Source organism: Spironucleus salmonicida, chromosome 2 (assembly GCF_000497125.1).
Source record: "Spironucleus salmonicida strain ATCC 50377 chromosome 2, whole genome shotgun sequence".
In the NCBI taxonomy this organism is placed as follows: Eukaryota; Fornicata; order Diplomonadida; family Hexamitidae; genus Spironucleus; species Spironucleus salmonicida.
The window spans coordinates 1727350-1744996 of NC_090597.1; the positions used below are offsets into that span (position 1 = coordinate 1727350).

At 24.4% G+C, this 17647-nt stretch overlaps 12 protein-coding genes across 12 annotated transcripts; 2 read left to right on the forward strand and 10 right to left on the reverse strand. All coding sequences in view use genetic code 6, as the record gives it.

Annotated features, from left to right (window-relative positions):
• On the reverse strand, positions 1–2145 carry SS50377_22146 (Cleavage and polyadenylation specificity factor, 73 kDa subunit; the record flags this gene model as incomplete). Its single annotated transcript, XM_067906038.1, has 1 exon — positions 1–2145. One exon carries the CDS (start codon positions 2143–2145, stop codon positions 1–3), a length of 2145 nt encoding a protein of 714 aa, XP_067767355.1.
• A 67-nt stretch (positions 2146–2212) lies between these two features.
• Positions 2213–3310, forward strand: SS50377_22147 (uncharacterized protein; the record flags this gene model as incomplete). Its single annotated transcript, XM_067906039.1, has 1 exon — positions 2213–3310. The coding sequence occupies one exon, from the start codon at positions 2213–2215 to the stop codon at positions 3308–3310; it is 1098 nt and encodes a 365-aa protein (XP_067767356.1).
• A 4-nt stretch (positions 3311–3314) lies between these two features.
• SS50377_22148 (uncharacterized protein) lies at positions 3315–3947 on the reverse strand (the record flags this gene model as incomplete). Its single annotated transcript, XM_067906040.1, has 1 exon — positions 3315–3947. One exon carries the CDS (start codon positions 3945–3947, stop codon positions 3315–3317), a length of 633 nt encoding a protein of 210 aa, XP_067767357.1.
• Positions 3948–4000: 53 nt separating this feature from the next.
• Positions 4001–4621, reverse strand: SS50377_22149 (Exosome complex RNA-binding protein Rrp4; the record flags this gene model as incomplete). Its single annotated transcript, XM_067906041.1, has 1 exon — positions 4001–4621. The coding sequence occupies one exon, from the start codon at positions 4619–4621 to the stop codon at positions 4001–4003; it is 621 nt and encodes a 206-aa protein (XP_067767358.1).
• A 36-nt stretch (positions 4622–4657) lies between these two features.
• On the reverse strand, positions 4658–4993 carry SS50377_22150 (uncharacterized protein; the record flags this gene model as incomplete). Its single annotated transcript, XM_067906042.1, has 1 exon — positions 4658–4993. One exon carries the CDS (start codon positions 4991–4993, stop codon positions 4658–4660), a length of 336 nt encoding a protein of 111 aa, XP_067767359.1.
• A 250-nt stretch (positions 4994–5243) lies between these two features.
• Positions 5244–7265, reverse strand: SS50377_22151 (uncharacterized protein; the record flags this gene model as incomplete). Its single annotated transcript, XM_067906043.1, has 1 exon — positions 5244–7265. One exon carries the CDS (start codon positions 7263–7265, stop codon positions 5244–5246), a length of 2022 nt encoding a protein of 673 aa, XP_067767360.1.
• A 48-nt stretch (positions 7266–7313) lies between these two features.
• On the forward strand, positions 7314–7871 carry SS50377_22152 (putative U2 small nuclear ribonucleoprotein A'; the record flags this gene model as incomplete). Its single annotated transcript, XM_067906044.1, has 1 exon — positions 7314–7871. One exon carries the CDS (start codon positions 7314–7316, stop codon positions 7869–7871), a length of 558 nt encoding a protein of 185 aa, XP_067767361.1.
• SS50377_22153 (uncharacterized protein) lies at positions 7872–9935 on the reverse strand (the record flags this gene model as incomplete). Its single annotated transcript, XM_067906045.1, has 1 exon — positions 7872–9935. The coding sequence occupies one exon, from the start codon at positions 9933–9935 to the stop codon at positions 7872–7874; it is 2064 nt and encodes a 687-aa protein (XP_067767362.1).
• A 103-nt stretch (positions 9936–10038) lies between these two features.
• On the reverse strand, positions 10039–10470 carry SS50377_22154 (uncharacterized protein; the record flags this gene model as incomplete). The annotated part of the gene is made up of 1 exon (XM_067906046.1): positions 10039–10470. One exon carries the CDS (start codon positions 10468–10470, stop codon positions 10039–10041), a length of 432 nt encoding a protein of 143 aa, XP_067767363.1.
• A 17-nt stretch (positions 10471–10487) lies between these two features.
• On the reverse strand, positions 10488–11234 carry SS50377_22155 (uncharacterized protein; the record flags this gene model as incomplete). Its single annotated transcript, XM_067906047.1, has 1 exon — positions 10488–11234. One exon carries the CDS (start codon positions 11232–11234, stop codon positions 10488–10490), a length of 747 nt encoding a protein of 248 aa, XP_067767364.1.
• Positions 11235–11277: 43 nt separating this feature from the next.
• Positions 11278–15885, reverse strand: SS50377_22156 (uncharacterized protein; the record flags this gene model as incomplete). Its single annotated transcript, XM_067906048.1, has 1 exon — positions 11278–15885. The coding sequence occupies one exon, from the start codon at positions 15883–15885 to the stop codon at positions 11278–11280; it is 4608 nt and encodes a 1535-aa protein (XP_067767365.1).
• A 1082-nt stretch (positions 15886–16967) lies between these two features.
• Positions 16968–17498, reverse strand: SS50377_22157 (Transmembrane domain-containing protein; the record flags this gene model as incomplete). The annotated part of the gene is made up of 1 exon (XM_067906049.1): positions 16968–17498. The coding sequence occupies one exon, from the start codon at positions 17496–17498 to the stop codon at positions 16968–16970; it is 531 nt and encodes a 176-aa protein (XP_067767366.1).
• Between the last annotated feature and the right edge of the window lie 149 nt (positions 17499–17647).

Here is a 17647-nt window from a genome sequence, read left to right on the forward strand (position 1 = left end):
TCAATCAATCATTGATATTTTATTAATTTCCATACAAACTTCTTTCTACCATCCTTCTTAACAAATCCAATATCCATATATAGGTCTTACATCGATATTCTCTATTTCTATATATCCTTCTTTTTCTTCACCGCAACCAAATAAATCAATCACGTTAGTGATTCCCATTTTATTTTAAGGCTTATTTTCTGTCATCTGGATCATCTTATCTAAAATAAATAACTAAACTTTGTCTGCCTCTCGGGGCGCTTAAACCTCTAAATAGTAGCCGGTTTATTGTTCTAATACAGGTGTTTTAATCCCATTAGCACTCTTCAATAATGAAATCTTTAATTCTTCAGAAGATAAAGCACCTAACGATTCCACTATAGTCTTTTCTTCATCTAATAACTCGGCACTGGCTTAAATTTTTATTTTAGATTTTACTTTTTCTAATTATAGGCACTACTTCAATATAACAAACTGTGAATCATCGCCCTATAAAATTGAATTAAGTAATGTAGTTCTGCATATAAATGATCCATCTATACGTTTTACGAAACAATTTCCAAATAAAGTTTCTAGCCTTGCCTTTAATTTATCAACTGAAAATTAAACATCACATCCTAATGTTGTTACAAAAGTTTGAGTAGGATAACTTTAATCGATAATTTCAAAATCTATTCCACTCTACTTAATGTGTACCAATTGTTTATCCTGTTGGATAAATTATTCAAATGGTTGAGACTATGCATTATATTATGCCTAAATAGATTTTTATATTTTTATCTTAACAGCTTCTCCATTATCTGGAACAGAAATTTTCATATCTTTCATTTCAGAATAATCTGTATCCGGGTCATCTTTTTCTCGTAGCCCATTATGATATAAATCAATTAAATGAGCTTCTAGATTAGATAACGCTCCCTTAGATCCATGTATTAAAACTAGGTGTTTTGGCCTTAGTGTTTCTAATAATTTCATAGTTTATGTTACATCAGAGTGTGCCGAAAATGATAATTCTAAAATTCTTATCTTTAATGGCACTAATGTACCATCTTTCTTTTTAATTTATGTAGGCTTTTCTTTTGAATTTAATAATAAACTTAGAAATGATCCTTCGGCTCCATATCCGGTTACTAATAATAAATTCTTATCTTAACCAGCCATTTCATCAAAAAATGTTCTAGACACACCAGACTAAAGCATACCAGGGGTACAAAATATAACGCATGGTTTATTTTTCTATATAGTGAGTGCATCTGTCTCATGTTATACATATCTTTCTTCTTTAGAAAAATCTTTACCAATAGTTGAGATATAATAAATTGGAAATTTCTATAGTTCTAGATGTTAATGCCAATGATTATCTAGTATTCTTAAAAGTTCCTATACTCGACCAATTGCAAAAACTGGCAACAAAACTCTACCATCTTTCTAAAGAGTATCAACTATTGAATCAATAAATTTTATTTCTCGAAGTTTTCTATCAGTATGTTTCATTGTACCGTAAGTACCTTCTGTAATTAATACATCAGGTCTAAGTTTTTACGGTAATTCTGCCATTTTCAAATGTAAATCTTGCTCCATAGAATAATCACCTGTATAGAAACATGAAAACCCAGCAATTTCAATATGAAACATACAAGCTCCTATAACGTGACCGGCTGGATATGCAACTAAAGAAATATTATGTTTTAACTTGACAAACTCATTAAAAGCAATAGTTTTTATACATTTTTTTACTTTTTCAACTGCCGCATCCGCAGTAGATTTCCTTTAATCTTTAGGTATATGGTGAAACAATTTATTAGAATGTATCATATCCTTAAGATTAAGAAGCATTATAGTTCTAGTATCACTTGTCATGTAAATTGGCGGTGGGTTTTTCATTGAAGAAATGAAAAATGGGAGAGCAGACACATGATCATTATGAAAATGAGAAATTAAAATAAAATCTATCTCTTAATCTATTAAATCGAAGAATGGTAATGCAGGTATATCTGATAGAGCATTATCCTCAGATATAGAAGGATTAATTCCACAATCCATTAAAAACGCCGCTTTTGTACCTGCTCTATCAAATTTAACATAAAAGCAGCTTCTGCCAACTTCTCGTCCGGCGCCTAATGGCATAACTTAGAATACATTTTATTCCTCTTGCATTTAAAAAGAAAAGTATATAAAACTAAACTCTTTCTATATTATAATATATAAACTATAGCGATTTACAATGAATTTGAATTTTATTAAAGTCTAGGAAGAAGATTTATTTAACTAAGAAAATTGTTATTTTACTTCTCAGTAGTTATTAAATTAGTTTGATATAACACATAGAGAAATACGGTAGTTATAGGCTGGCACATATATGATTATTCCAAAACATAATTAGTTATTAATTTCATTAAATAAAATACCTTTAATAGTGCTCCCTACTTAATTATTAATATTATAGCTGAATAATGATTGTGTTACATTTACCTCATAGTTTTCAACATTAATGGAAGAAGTTAATCAATCATAATAAATTTGGGAACTTGCTGTATTTGAAACTCTATTATTATATCTAAATAAAATTATGAATGAAAACTATGTTTAAATATTAGTTCAGTTCAACGCTTTCAAGTATCAAGATCATACTAATTTGAATTTTATTCTTTAAAAAGTCAAATCTATTTGTCAGAAAATGGAAAATATTTTGGAAGATGTTTTACAAAATGAGTAACTTTTAGCATAACTAGCATTTATTAATTAGAAAGTAATTTTAAATGCGAATGCATTAAATTAGTCATGTTCAGATCTATCTTCTCAGAGTAAGCTAATACACACATAATCTAGGTCCAAACTCAATACTATTTTTTAAAAAGACTATAATTAGGATGAATTATCTAGATTGCCTTTATCTTTAGAAGCACTTATTGATATTATCGATTCATATAAAATCCAATTTCATTCAATATTTATTGAATCATGTGAAATGGATCTTAAAGTAGATCTTAAAATATTATAGACTTAGATAAAGCTTGATATTTAAAGAAATTTCATAGTAAATTTTTCTTTAAATTAAAAAATTATAAATGTAGCGTTAACTGCTTCTAGTCTTATAGGCGGTATTTTTGGCATGAATTTATTAAATCCTTGGTCTTTTGATAGACCTACAACAAACAATTCACCGTTACCGTTCATATGTTCGGTAGTTGGGACAGTTACTATATTTTTTGGGTTTTTGTTATCATTAAATTATCTGAGTTTACCATCTCGGAATAAATTTGCCGATAAGAAACGAGAAGCTTTCAAATTTTTGAGAAAAAGATATGAGAATATAAATTGATATTTCACTTTATAAGTTCGACGTAAATATTTTTTACTATACCTTCAATATTTCCAACTCGACTCCACAAATCATCTACTTTTGCATCTAACCTTTGAATTGCCTCTAACATTTTATTCTAAATCATAATAAATTCAGGGCCTATCTATATTTTTTACTAACACAACATATCTAATGTATTATTTTCCTGTTTCTGATGAGATGAGAATCTCTCAGCAGCATCTAGTTAATTTTCTTCCACTTTTGTTCTAAAATGATTTTTTGAAACCAGTTTCAAAATATCCACAAACACTCCAATCATGCGTATTTTCATAGCTGAAAAAGATTTCCTTTTCCATTACTCATAAGGTAATATCGAGAAATAAACAGATTTAATTTATTTTTAATGCTTTTGAATAAAATTAGCAAATATATTGTACCATTAGTCATCTTTAAAATGATTAAGAGGTGTAAAAATTGCTTCATCTATTAATATTTAATGTAAATTCAAAGAAACAGAATTTATAATTTTTTAGACTAAAATGATTAATTACTTTGGTTCAGCATCTGTATATACGTCTGGGTTTATATAAATATTTGGTTCAACAAATCCCCGCAATTTTGCTTCCAAAGCACGACATTCCGCAGAAATTTCCATTTTTTGATAGATTTTGCATATTAATATATTATATTATATAAGATAAACAAATTTCATAAAATTGATTGTCTTTCGTAAATTCTTCTTCTTGTGATAACTTCTTAAATTTCATCCTCTTGGCATCTTAAGCAATCGAATACGGTCTCTATTTCAAATTAGCTACAATTACCTACCCAGATCATACCATTAATTCCAATAAAACAATCAAATTTAACGTATTTTGATATTTGTACCATAAATTAATCATTTAAAATTTTACTAGATTTATGTGGGGATAATTAGAGTATACGGCCTTCTAATAATTATTTTTACACTTTAAGCTATGTTTAATGTCCTGCTTTGCAAAACTTTACAACACCGGCAATGAAATCGCCTGGCTAAAGTGAAGACTTTTATGTATCGCTCTGAGCGACAAAAGCTGGTATATTATTATTTATATCAACTAAAAATCCACCTGAACATCTTTATATAACAGTTCCAACTACAGGATGGTCTTTAATTGGATAATAAAGCTAGTTAATAAATTTAGAAGAAATTTACAAAGGTTGAAACTCAGATATAATTCCAACTGCAGTAAATAGATATTTTTTTCTGTGCAATATAATTGATTAGTCTATAATATCTAACCTATCAGAATCTTTTGAGTAAATATCACCTGGAAAAATAAGTGTCATAAAAGAAGTGGTGTATAATTAAATATAATATATTAATCAGTCATTGAAAAATAAATCTAACAAAGTTTTCATTAAGTATCTATTTCTTGACGCCACTTATGCGGAGATACTTATAATTACATTATCAATATTTATCTTTATATCTCCATCCAAGTGACTAATAATATCATATTCAAAAATACGATTATATAACAGTTTATATAATTGCTTAGATAAACGTTGGACTTACTTAACCGTTGTAGGTTCATCGTCTAGTATCTACACTAAAGAGTCTAAAACAGTTTAATCCTAAAAATTTTTAAGAATAAATTTTTAAGAAATAAAATCAAGACTAATAGCTCTTTAAAACCCGTTAAAATCTAATACTGCCATTAGTTTATCTTGATAAATATATTTAACTATTTTATTCGCCCCTATAAGAGGATTTTATAATATAAACTATTTAACTATTCTCAAATTAATCTTAATGCCATTTTATTCTATCAGCTTTTTTAAATTATAAGATCTCATTAGTATTTATCGCTTATTAATTATTTCTGTAATCTCTAATAATAATTACATATCTTTTCGAGAAATATTTTTCATTATTAATATATATCGGTTATGAATTAGTATATAATATTCACACTAGATTAAAAAGGCTTTTTACAAGCTTGATCTTACCATATTCATCTACTTTAATATAATTAAGATAAATTGTATCATCCGTTTCAACATAAAGTTTACCTGTATAAATAGATAGAAATATATTCTTCAATTTGACTCTATAAAAAGCTATTAAGAATTTGAACAATTTTTAAGATTAAAATAATTAAATATAGTTTAGCATTTCCTTAGTCTTCATAATATTTATAGACTAAGTATTTATAACAATTTATATTCTATCCTTAAGTGAAGCTATTTATGCATCATAAATATTATTACTTAATACATGGTGATAGCATAAATAATTTATTTTTTTAATGTTACACTTAATATTTTAAACTTATAATACATCTTTTAATTATAATATTGCTAGCTATTTAAATTAAACTCCAAAGTCTTAAATATCATGATTTTTTTAGTCAACTGATTATTAATATGATATCCTCTTAAAAAAAGATAGTCTGGAGTCAATATTTTTAATAACATTTAATTATGTAAATGATACTCTTTAATTTTAAATACTGACCTTATTTAAACTGTGATAATCGATAAAATTGCTTATAGAACTAATACTACTTAGTCTAAACTAGTAATCCTCTTTTCTATCAAGTAATAAAGCCGATAACTCAATAGTAAATATTTCCTATAAATAAAAACTAACACAGATTTAGTAATGCTGTTAATTACCATCCAAATACAGTACATATTTAAAATTATACTATGGATTGTCGATTGTGTTTACTAATTTTATAAATATTTTACATTCTTCATAGATATCTTAAAATATACTAGCAATAACATAAATAAGTTATTACTGTCCTTACTTATATTATATACCGTTTTCTGTAATGATATACGTTCCACACGCGTATTCTTCATTTAAATACAAGTTTATATTTTTTGAAGGATCAGGTAAAAATAAAAACTAATGTAAAACTTCCGAATAAATTGAATTATCTAATACATTGATACTTACAAAAGAAAATTTAAAAATATATTTAATTTAAATTACAATTTTATCTATTATTTTTTCTTAAAATAAGTACTATAATCCGTAGTCTTATTAATAACTGGATAATATTGTCTTCTTAATATCCTCTATTAATGTTAATTTTTCTGCTGATATTTCTTTACTAAACTAAACCCAATTAAGTATATCATAAAGATTCAGAGAAACTGTTAAATAATATTAATTTTTTAATTGAATATACTCTAAAATATTAGATACATTATACTACTAGCACAACAATAATAAAATATTAGGTAAAAGAATAACATTAATTTTTACTGCAAACTAATTATCATATTTATACACATTAACGATTTAATCATTATTTATGAATATAATCTCCTTTAATTACGATAATTCTATATCTCTATCAGCTAACAATTATATTCCTGGATTAATATCATCATCTGAGAAAGCAAAAATAATAATTTGAAATAAAATTTTAAATAATATAAAAATGGCTAAAAATATTTATTATGTGAATAATTATTAAATATTATAGTGGACTTATATCTAAGTCATTAAATATTATGTAATAACTTAAATTAAATTACATTTCGTTATCATAGAGTCAAAGCCTATACGTGGTATAAATAACTCAAATTTTTATAGTAAATATTCAGTGTCGTCCATTAAACTTACGATTGATAATCTAAAAATATTTTATAATACATTATCATTCAGGTTTGAAAAGTACACACATACAATTATTGAATAAAATGTCTCTAACTAAGTATGATCCTTGACCCCAAATGTGATAACTAGTTCTTCTAAATGAATATTAACACAAATTAGAAATCCATTTAACTAAAATATAGAAATGTCTAATATGTCCTATATACTAAATGACTATGACTAAATTTATTTAACAATTTCGATAAAAATTTCATCTTTTTAATTTAAATAGATTAAAATTCCTCTTAAATGCCAAACTTTTCTATGCTAAGATCTTCTATGTAATAATCCAGAGAATATCAACTATTTATCCATAAATCTATTCAATAATATATATGTATATAATTAATATCACATACTAAAATGTTAGTTATAGATTTTCAAAATATTGATGTTAAAGAATTGCCAGAGTTATTACCAGAAGACTCCAATTGTTAAAAAAGAAAACCTACAGATTATTAAGATAATATTCCAGAATAATATCATGCTAAATAATTTGGATTAAATTTAAGATCATGTAATATATAATCTCTATTTGGCTTAGGTTAGTTAGTTTTTGAAACTGTTTGGGTGCCAGATAATTTAGTATATTTAGACGTCTCGTCAAATTAACTCACATCCATGAAAGGTGTAGAAGAATGTCCAAATTTGAAAATATTTTATGCCTAAGGGAATAATATATCAGATATTAATGAAGTGCAATTGCTTTTGTAATTGAGGGAACTTTAGAGTATTAAGCTGCATGGAAACCCAATTATACTTTTAAGTAATTTTAGATAATATTTAATTGAAACTTTACCTTGGCTAAAAAATATTGATAGCGTGCCTGTTACGAGTAATGATAAGGTATGGGCTGACTATAATAAATCACTAGGTAATATTGATCTCAAAAAACGTAATAATGTTGTTTTAAGAAAGTGATCACTATCTATTTTTTAGAATTTGAAGTATTTATATTTGGCTATCTTAGAGTAATTCATGAGTATAGTTACTTAAATAATTTACCAGTATATTTAACTAATCAGATTTATATTATTACTAAATTTCAATTTTCATTTCTGATTTAATAATCTGCAGCACGCCTATTTCTTATGCATTAAATTAATATCCCCTTTAAGTTTGAGCTATAATAAAGCTTAAGCTATAATCCACTAATAAGTTGATATCAAGGATATTAACTTAATATCTATTGCTTTCAAATATCTCTAATAATATCATAACTATATCTGGGAAATATTCAGTCTAATTAAGATCTGTTATAAAATAATGGAAGAATTACTCTAAATAATTTTTATAAATAAAAAGATTAGTATCATATGATTATACTTTTAACGCTATATTGCTAGGATTTAATTTTTTAGTTTAAGAAAAATTTATCTGACAAATAGTTATTATGGTATTAAATAAATCATCATATGAACTAACAATTTATATAGACTAAAAGAAATATGTAACTATTTTACGCTGATATAATAAAGTTAGCGAAGAATTTTCTATACAATTTGATAACCGGATCATAATTTTGTGTAAGTTTTATTTGCTATTCGCAAGTGCTTAAATTTATTATTAATATAATAATAAAATTTTCTTGGAATCATCATTTATTAAAATAAACGTTTAATTTATTGATAAAACTAAGTTTTCTACCGATAAACTTTATATATGTTATTTTTCTGCCTTTGTGGCCTTGGCAACAATGAAATATATATATCCATAAATATCATTGCTTATTATATTCTCTGAAATAAGGATTAAGATATCAGTAAAATATTCAATTGAAATATCTAACTTTACAAAATTATCTATTTATTTCCAAGTAGGAATGTGAACTTTTCTTATAATATCATAGAATTCACAGTATTAAATAATAACTAGAGTCCGCTTAGAAGTTTAACGTAATGTAAGATAATTATTTAAGTATATATTTATAATTGAACTTTTAGTATTTAAAAATATTATATCTTTATATTTTTAACTTATTTCTAAGTGAGCTATCTGATCTAAACAATTATAATCCAATGAATAATTATAATTTTTTTATTGTTCTGCCATCAACAACCCATATACTTATTAATAAACACCAGATAATTTTTCATAGATATCTTTAGAAAATATGATTTTATCTCCTTATAAAATAAATTAGTTGAGCTAAGAAATCTATAATCCATCGAATAAATTCATATTGTTTAATATATACTCATTCGTGAATAAATTTTACATAATTTAAAATGCTATCGCCTCATTAATGGCAAATGTGGTGAAGTCTAATAATTTTATTTTTTCCGAAAGTGTTGGTTGAACTTTAGATAAATACTTAAAAAGAAAGGAGTTAAGAGGCAACAAATTATTCTATATGTTTTAATATGAGTATAAATAAAATTCAAACATATTTTAAATAAAAAATTCATAAGAAGGTTTTTCTTAACTTATTTTTGAATAGAACTATTTCTTTGATTAAATATTATTTGGTGATATCTAAATTAATTAATTTATTATTTTACCGGCCTTTTAATCCTAAAATTTACATATACCATTTGCTATTTCTACATTAAAAGGTGGAATTATATCTAAATAGTAATATTATTCTGGATAAAGTATTAAGCTTGAAATATAAATATTATTGATTCTAGTTTAAATTATATACTTAGATAAAGCTTATTAACTTATGTCTGAAAGTTGATTCATAAGTTATCTTATCTATATTTCATCTAAATAATGATTTAATTCTAACTCTTCATCAAAATTTAAGGAAAAGCATATTTATAAAAGATCTAATCTTTATGGCTCCTTAAGAGTATCCCATATTAAAAATAATGGCTTGATAACACTAATAATTATAGCAGAAAAGGTTTTTAATAAATAAACTTTATCTAAAAGTTTAAAAATCTTTTCCACATTATTGATATTACTTGATATTTCGTAAATAGACACATCAATATGTTAAGTTAGATATACTAAAGCTTCTTCTAAAAATATTTATTTCATTTTAAGTAATATTATATTTATAATATATAATAAAATATCTCAATAAAATGTTAAGAATTATTATTTTTTACTTCATTATTTCACTATCCATATTCAAATATAATCAGGACATTTTAATAGATTAAATTTTTATCGCTACTTCTATTATCCCTTCTTTCCTAGTAAGAAAGTAAATGTAGAAAATTTCTTATTATTAAATTATATTCCTATGTTCAATACTGCCTATTATAAAGTAGACTACAATTTAAAGAGACTATTTTATATCATTTATAGCTTCTACAGTAACATACTTTATTTTTTAATTTGTGTCCAAACTTAAATTTAAAGCGGATATGAAAATGCTAGGAGCACTTACTGCTGCAATTGTAACAGCAATATGCCTATTAATTTTAAGCATTAATATCTAATAATCAATTTTCATGTCTGGTCTAGCAGGATTTATCATTTACCTGAGTGTTAAAGATAAAAATATCGAAAACTGCTCTGTTTTGCTAATTTTATTCACTATTTTCCTTAACAGATATGGTAGATCCATTATATGATAATTTTCAATCACTTATTTACAATACTAAGTTTATGAAGCAAAAACAAGTTTAGACTAGCAAAAATCGCTATTATAGTAGCTACATATTTTATATTGCAAGATTCGACAATAGATAAATAAAATTTGAATAACATGTTACCCTTACTATGTTTATTTTTCTTTTTAAATATGTCCAAATCAATAAAAGAAAGATTTTCTTATTACTTTTAGTCTTCTAGTTTCGTATCTTAAGTTGATATATCTTTAGTGGTTTCGATTTATTTTACCCATTAAATCTATGATTTCTCTAGAAATTCTGCAAAATTCACTACATTCTCAGAATATTTTTTTGCTGGAATTACGATACATGGAATATGATTACAACCAAAGACAGCAAAATAATTAATATTTTCTTCTAAATATGCAACAGACAGCATGATAGATTAGTTAGATTTATAGTGGGCAACTGCCTGGCGCTTTAAGTTCTTTTCTGCCTAAGTAAATAGATTTCTAGACGTTACAAAAACAGAAAAATTAATATCTTTAAAGATTTGATAGTTATGTGATGAAAATGTTGGTAGTAGCTAAGTTCTAAAAAGAGAGGAGAACTAAATAATCGACTACTTATTCATTTCTGTGATCATATTAATCTCGTATTCACCATCTCTAAAAATGAAATAGTCATATGTATCTTGTACAATAAACGTATTTGCTGGGACAAATTGTTAGAAGTTATCTGGCCCTGAAAATACTAATTCTGCTAGAATTTGAAACATTAATTTCAATATTATATACATTATTATATATAAATGATATAAATCACCAGAAAAATAGCAAAGTATCTTTACAAACATTTTGAAGAACTGCTATAATATTATTACAAAACTCATCAAAATCAAGATGTTGAATTGAAAATTCTGTTAAAATTTTAGTCGCATTATAATAGTCACGTCCAGAGCAAAATATAAGCAATTAACATTGATATCTACTAAACAAGGAGATAACTGTATCTGTCATCTCATTATAGTCAGCCAGAGTGAATAAGTGTACATCTACTTATTTTGTAGAATAAAAACTTGTATCTAAACTAATTTCTGATAGAGCTTATGAATTATTAATTAAACTAACAAACGATTCGTCTATCTCTAATTTTTATAACTACTAAAGTTACTAATTTGGAGATAGTATACCTTATTAAAATCCAATAGAATACTAATCAAATATTACTACTTTTTTCTAAAGTTTAGAAAAATATGGTAAGAACTGCTTTTTATTAGACATAAGTAGTTCATTTCTAAATAAAAATAATTATTATTATGAATATGAATATTCTGTTCTCGTACAAGTGCTACCAAATTATAAAATCAAATTCTGCTTGTTATAAAATCTTCTTTGAACATCTGTTTAATCCATAGACTTTACATCACTTTAATGAATTATAATTTTAGGTACATATTTATAAAAATATTTTGATAGCTCATAGCCAATTTATTTCTATCCTTTGAATTTTGATCCAAAAATATTTTTATTCTCTTATTTAATTTTAAAGATCTAATTTTCTTTAATAGTACAGGTGGTACTCCGGTTATGAGTTGATACTATGTCAATAAGAAATTAAACTTTTGCCTTTTATAATGCTCTATTTTATGTTTACCATATTGCATTTTGTAGTGATATTACTCTTTAAAAAGTTTCCTATTTAAATATTTATTCAAAAGGTAGAAATTAAAGTTAAAATGATATGAGTATTTTAGTAAAATTTTTAAATTAATAAAGAAATTTTTATAAATAATCAATTATCAGTAAATGCGCAGTTTTATTTAATGGTATATCAATGTAATTGTTTAACAAACACTCTGGATCATATGGAAACCGACAGGTTGTGTTCAACATGGTTAATAATTATATAAATTAACTAACATTGATTTACTATCTGGTTTCAAAAGACTAATTGATGATAACGTCGCTATAGTAAGTTTAATTATTTTCTTTACTATTAATTAATATCTTAGAATAATTAAATAATTCAAAGATTCGCTAAACTCGGTATTACTAAATACAATATAAAAAATTATTAATTTTTAAAATAATAAGAATATCCTGTGTAAATGTCTTATAATCTTAAACCTTTAGTTATTTGAATTACAATTTTAACTCTTATATCAACTAATAATACTGTTATATCTATTATTTATAAAATTCATTCGCTTAAAATTATAATATTTCTGGATTTTCTTCATAAATTGTATATATAAGGTGATCATTATCGCCAGTTAAAATTCTTTGTCGTTTACTGTATGATTTTGCCTTAAATTTGTAATTCTACTATTAAAGAATTAAATTATCATAAATTTTGATAATTTAACTCATTATTCTATCGATTTTGTTTGATTTAACTGAATCATCTTAGTCGTAAAAGTCTAAAATTTCTGGCATAAATGAATGTGTGAATAGTCTTTCTTTTTTAAGATTTAATTATTACTTTTTATCTGCCTTTGAAAATCCTGTCAACAACTCAGGCCAAAACTCATGTGTTTAGGTATTCGAAATTTGCTTTTCTAATAAAACATAAGCATCAATAAGGTTATATACTTACTCAGTAAGTTCATATTTTGAAATTAAAATTAATTCTAAAAACTATTAAAGTATTTAATATATTTGATACAAATATGATAGCTTACTTGGATATATTACAAAAACGACATTATTAGTAAGTAAAAACGTAGAATTAATAATTTCTATACAGTGAGCGAATACAGTAGAAATATCTGGATTTTTTGGATCATTAATCAACCAATATTTAATGTATAATATTAGAATATGAAGATTCTAAATAAGATTTAGACAAGGACGCTATGATAATGATTATACTATTTTTTTAAGAACCTATGAATCAATAATATAATTCTCTGCTGATTAAAAAGTAAAGCCATCATCTTTGCTGAAATCTAAGTAATATTTTTTAATTATTTTTTTAGTTTATCCATCTTATTTTTATTTATCCATTAGTACATGCAAAAATTAAATTTTAAGCTCAATAATCTTATCAATATTAATCTAATAAGAAGATTTTTACAAAAAGGTTTATGTGGAATTAATAAAGAGCCCGATTAATTATGATTTATCTTATACCATAAATTTTAGCTAACTATTTGTCTCATCTACTGAAAATATCATTGAATATGCTTTAGTTAAAACATTTGTATTTGCTTTAAGTATTAAGTAGTGTAATAGTTATTTTCCAAAGAATAAATTTTCTACTACAGTAAGAGGATACTATAAATTCTCATTCCACGTTTAGTTAGCATAAAAGGAAATATTATATCCATTCATGTATGATAAGGCATGAACCTCATATAATAATACTAATGTTTTCTACTTTTCTGAAAGTCCTGTATCTTATTTAAGAAGTTGGCAAATTAGTAAAGTCGTTGCATATTATTAGTTTTTTAACAAAAATTATAAAAAGTATTATATGCTATCAATAACTGTTTAATACTTAAGTTAATTAAGGTGATCTACAATACTATTTTCAAATTCTGTAAATTGCTACTTTACTCTATAAACTGAATTGCAACCATGTTTAATATAAACTCTACATAACTATGATTATAATTAAATAAGTATTTCTTTATCTTATTATTGTTCGATTAACTATTATAAAATAATAATAGCACTTTGGATTTTATTTGCTTTAATATAACTTTCAACTCTCTTAAAGTAAATATCCATTTAGTTTAAACTAATATCTAGATCTACTTAAACTGTATTGTATGATGATAAATAATCGTTTTCAGACGAGTCAATATGTTCTCTTTTAATATCTATATCTTTAAGCTATTCGAGACTTTTAATTGTCTTTGGAAATTTATACAAATCTTCTATGTTAAAAATATCAAAATGTGTTCTGATATCATGTATAACAGTTGTATTAGATAATGCTTAGCAATAAAAATATTGTGCAAATGAGAATTACAAAATTTAAGCAAATGCATCTGCAATAAATAATGATAGCTTTTCTGACTTATCCAATTTATATTCAGATAATAAAATCTCTAGAATGCTATCATAGTCTCCTAAATCTTATAGTAAAGATACAATTTATTAAATTAACAAAAACTTCTATACGCTTCTTGATGTAAGAAGCAAGGGTCGAATAAGAGATACCTTTAATTGGTTGAAACCTTCAATATTCTGAGCAATTTACTACAAAACATTCAGCGAATAAAATCCGGCCTAACTTAAGTCTGATAAAATTTCAATACTTTGATAAACTTAGATAGAAGCTAAAGGATCGGTAAGTACTAGTGTATCACTTTCCTAATTAGAAAAAAAATCTTTTATGTATTATGATGCTAACTCACAAGGAAATAATAAATTTTGTAGAATTTCAACAGGATATCTTATTGATGTCATAGACAATAATAATGAACAACAAGAAAGGGAATTACCAATAGCCTCTACGAATTTCAATTATTTATCACCTAATTTGATTGTATAGTATTCAATATCTGAGTCTAATGATGATGAAGCTAATTATGATTTTTACTTAATATTTAGCGGTTTTTATTTTAATATATAACGTCTTACCACTCGCAATAAAAAATCATCTTACAATTCTTTAAAGGTTACTGGGCTAACATAATTAATAATACAAACTAAAGCTTAAATTATTTCGAATAATACATTCATTTCAAAAAATGTTCTATGGTCAGTATTACTAAGTATTAAGACATATTACTATTTCTATACAACAATTTTGAATAAATCTTCTGATAAAAAACACTCGTTCATAATGTGCTTGATATTAACAGTAGTATGTTTTACCTCATCATCAGATAGTAAATCAATATTATCTAATAAAGAAATATTTAATATAGCCTTTGCATACATTTAAAACTTATGTGATTACAGAAGACCTATAATATATTAAAACTAGGAAGTATAGAAAGTTATTGTCGATTTATCACAATACTTAACTAATAATTTAAAAATATTCAGATATATAGTTAAATCATCTTAAGTTAATAATAATATTTTAACTTATGTAAACAATGGTAAGAACTATTTTAAATCAATTACCTAATCATTAAGAACATATAAATAAAGTTATGTCAACCGGTCCTTAAACCCTATATTAATGATGTCCTAGAGTTCAATTTAATTTGCTGTAGATAGATTATCCATAATGTTTTAAATTATATTGAGCTCTGTGATAAACTTTGAATTTCTATTTAGTGTGAAATTTAATGATATCTATGTGCTTTATGTAAACGTTGGAGACCTTAAAGATTCGTATTAATTGATTAAAAGATCATTATGAAAATCTAATCTATTTGATTATTTTTCTAAAACTATTAATGGTTTGGGTTATTAAATCTATTACACTACACAATCTGAACCCCAATCAGATGAGTCAGAATCCATTTTAATAGGAAAATTTTAATATATATAATATTATAAATGATACTAAATATGTTGCTTAGATTGTTATAATCTAGTAAATTATATTATAATTATAATTTTTTATTTAGTTTTAAAACAGATTCAATTGGATATAAATTATCTAATAATATCATATTTTAATTTTTTGTAAACACTAGTTTAGGATAATGGGGTGCTAGTAGACAGAAATATCACCAGATATCTAAAAACATATTAAATAACTATAGCTTAATAATGATAATCAATATCTACAACATGTATTATAGGTTTAATAAATTTCAATTGAAGAAACTTGCTTTTACTGCCTTTAAAAATCTCCTTCGTTTGAGCTTCTTTGCGGACATAAATATCACTCACAATGTGTTTAAAACTAATATAAAAGTTAACAAATTTGTGAATGTGGGTATGATTTTCTTACTGATGTTTTGCCCGTCCTATTTTGTGTTGAATAAGAATGTTCAATATGTTTTGAAAAATGCTTAAATGATATCAAAAGGCTATAATGTGGTCATATTCTTCATTAACAATGTTTTAATGATTTATTAGCATTTAGTAAACGGTGCCCTGTTTGTCGATCTGCTATAGAATGATATATATTTTTTCTGATTTTATGAAATCATTACAAATAATTTTATATTTTATGCAAATAAAATTATATGCAATTGATAGTTATTACATTCATATAATTTAAAGCGCCAAGCGTTTATTTATAGAGATTATAGTTGATTTATGAGTAACTTATATGACATAATTTTCGTCAAATTAATTAGCTAAGTATAAGTGAAAATCTATTATATTAAAAAATTACCACTTAGGTCTTAACAAATGACAGTAATTATATTGAAGATATGCTATATAAAATAATAGAAATCTATAAAATTGTGCCAGATTTATAAAATATTTTAGATTGCTAGTTAAAAAATTAATGATGCAATTCCTAGTTGATGCTTTAAATTTAGTATAAGATTTAAATATGGCGTAAAATATAGATGTATTGAAAATACTTTTCAGTTTAAAATGTTTATTTAAATAATATAAAGAGTAAATTCATATATGGAAAAGAATCAGAAGTAATTAATTTAGTAATAAATATAACTAAATCCAGACATAGAGATAAATATAATAAGATTATCATCAAAACCCTATGTATTAAATTCAATAATGGCACTAATTATACTAAATATTATAGCATCAATAAGTTCAAATTTAAAAATATAAAATCCCAAAACACCCCCAATAATAAATAGAGCTAATCCTTAATATGTTTTCTAACCAGTTTTTTTAGTTTTAAATAATTCACCATAACCTGCAAAACCATCACCGAATGTGAAGCAAATTAATCCTACCAAAATATACTTTTATATTCCATAATATCTTGAAAATGGCCATAAAGCCCACAGTATACCATAATAAATAACACCATTAATTTTTGAAGAAGAAGGTCTAGAAATAAGGGCAAGTAGAGGCGTAATATTGAATTATTATGCGACAAAGAAAATAAAAGAAGATTATAATGGAATTAATGCTGCTAGAGATGCAGATTTGAGGGTAAATATTTAATGTTATAATGAAAAAAAGAAAACTGGACCAGCCATTATATGTAATGCTTTTCTTACGGAATATTGGCTAATATATTAAAATAATGCCAATGATACAAATAATATAAATATATTAACAGCAGCTTGGATGATTGAAGCATAATTATTTAAGAAACTCATTATTAGGAAAGGTTATAAATGTATCA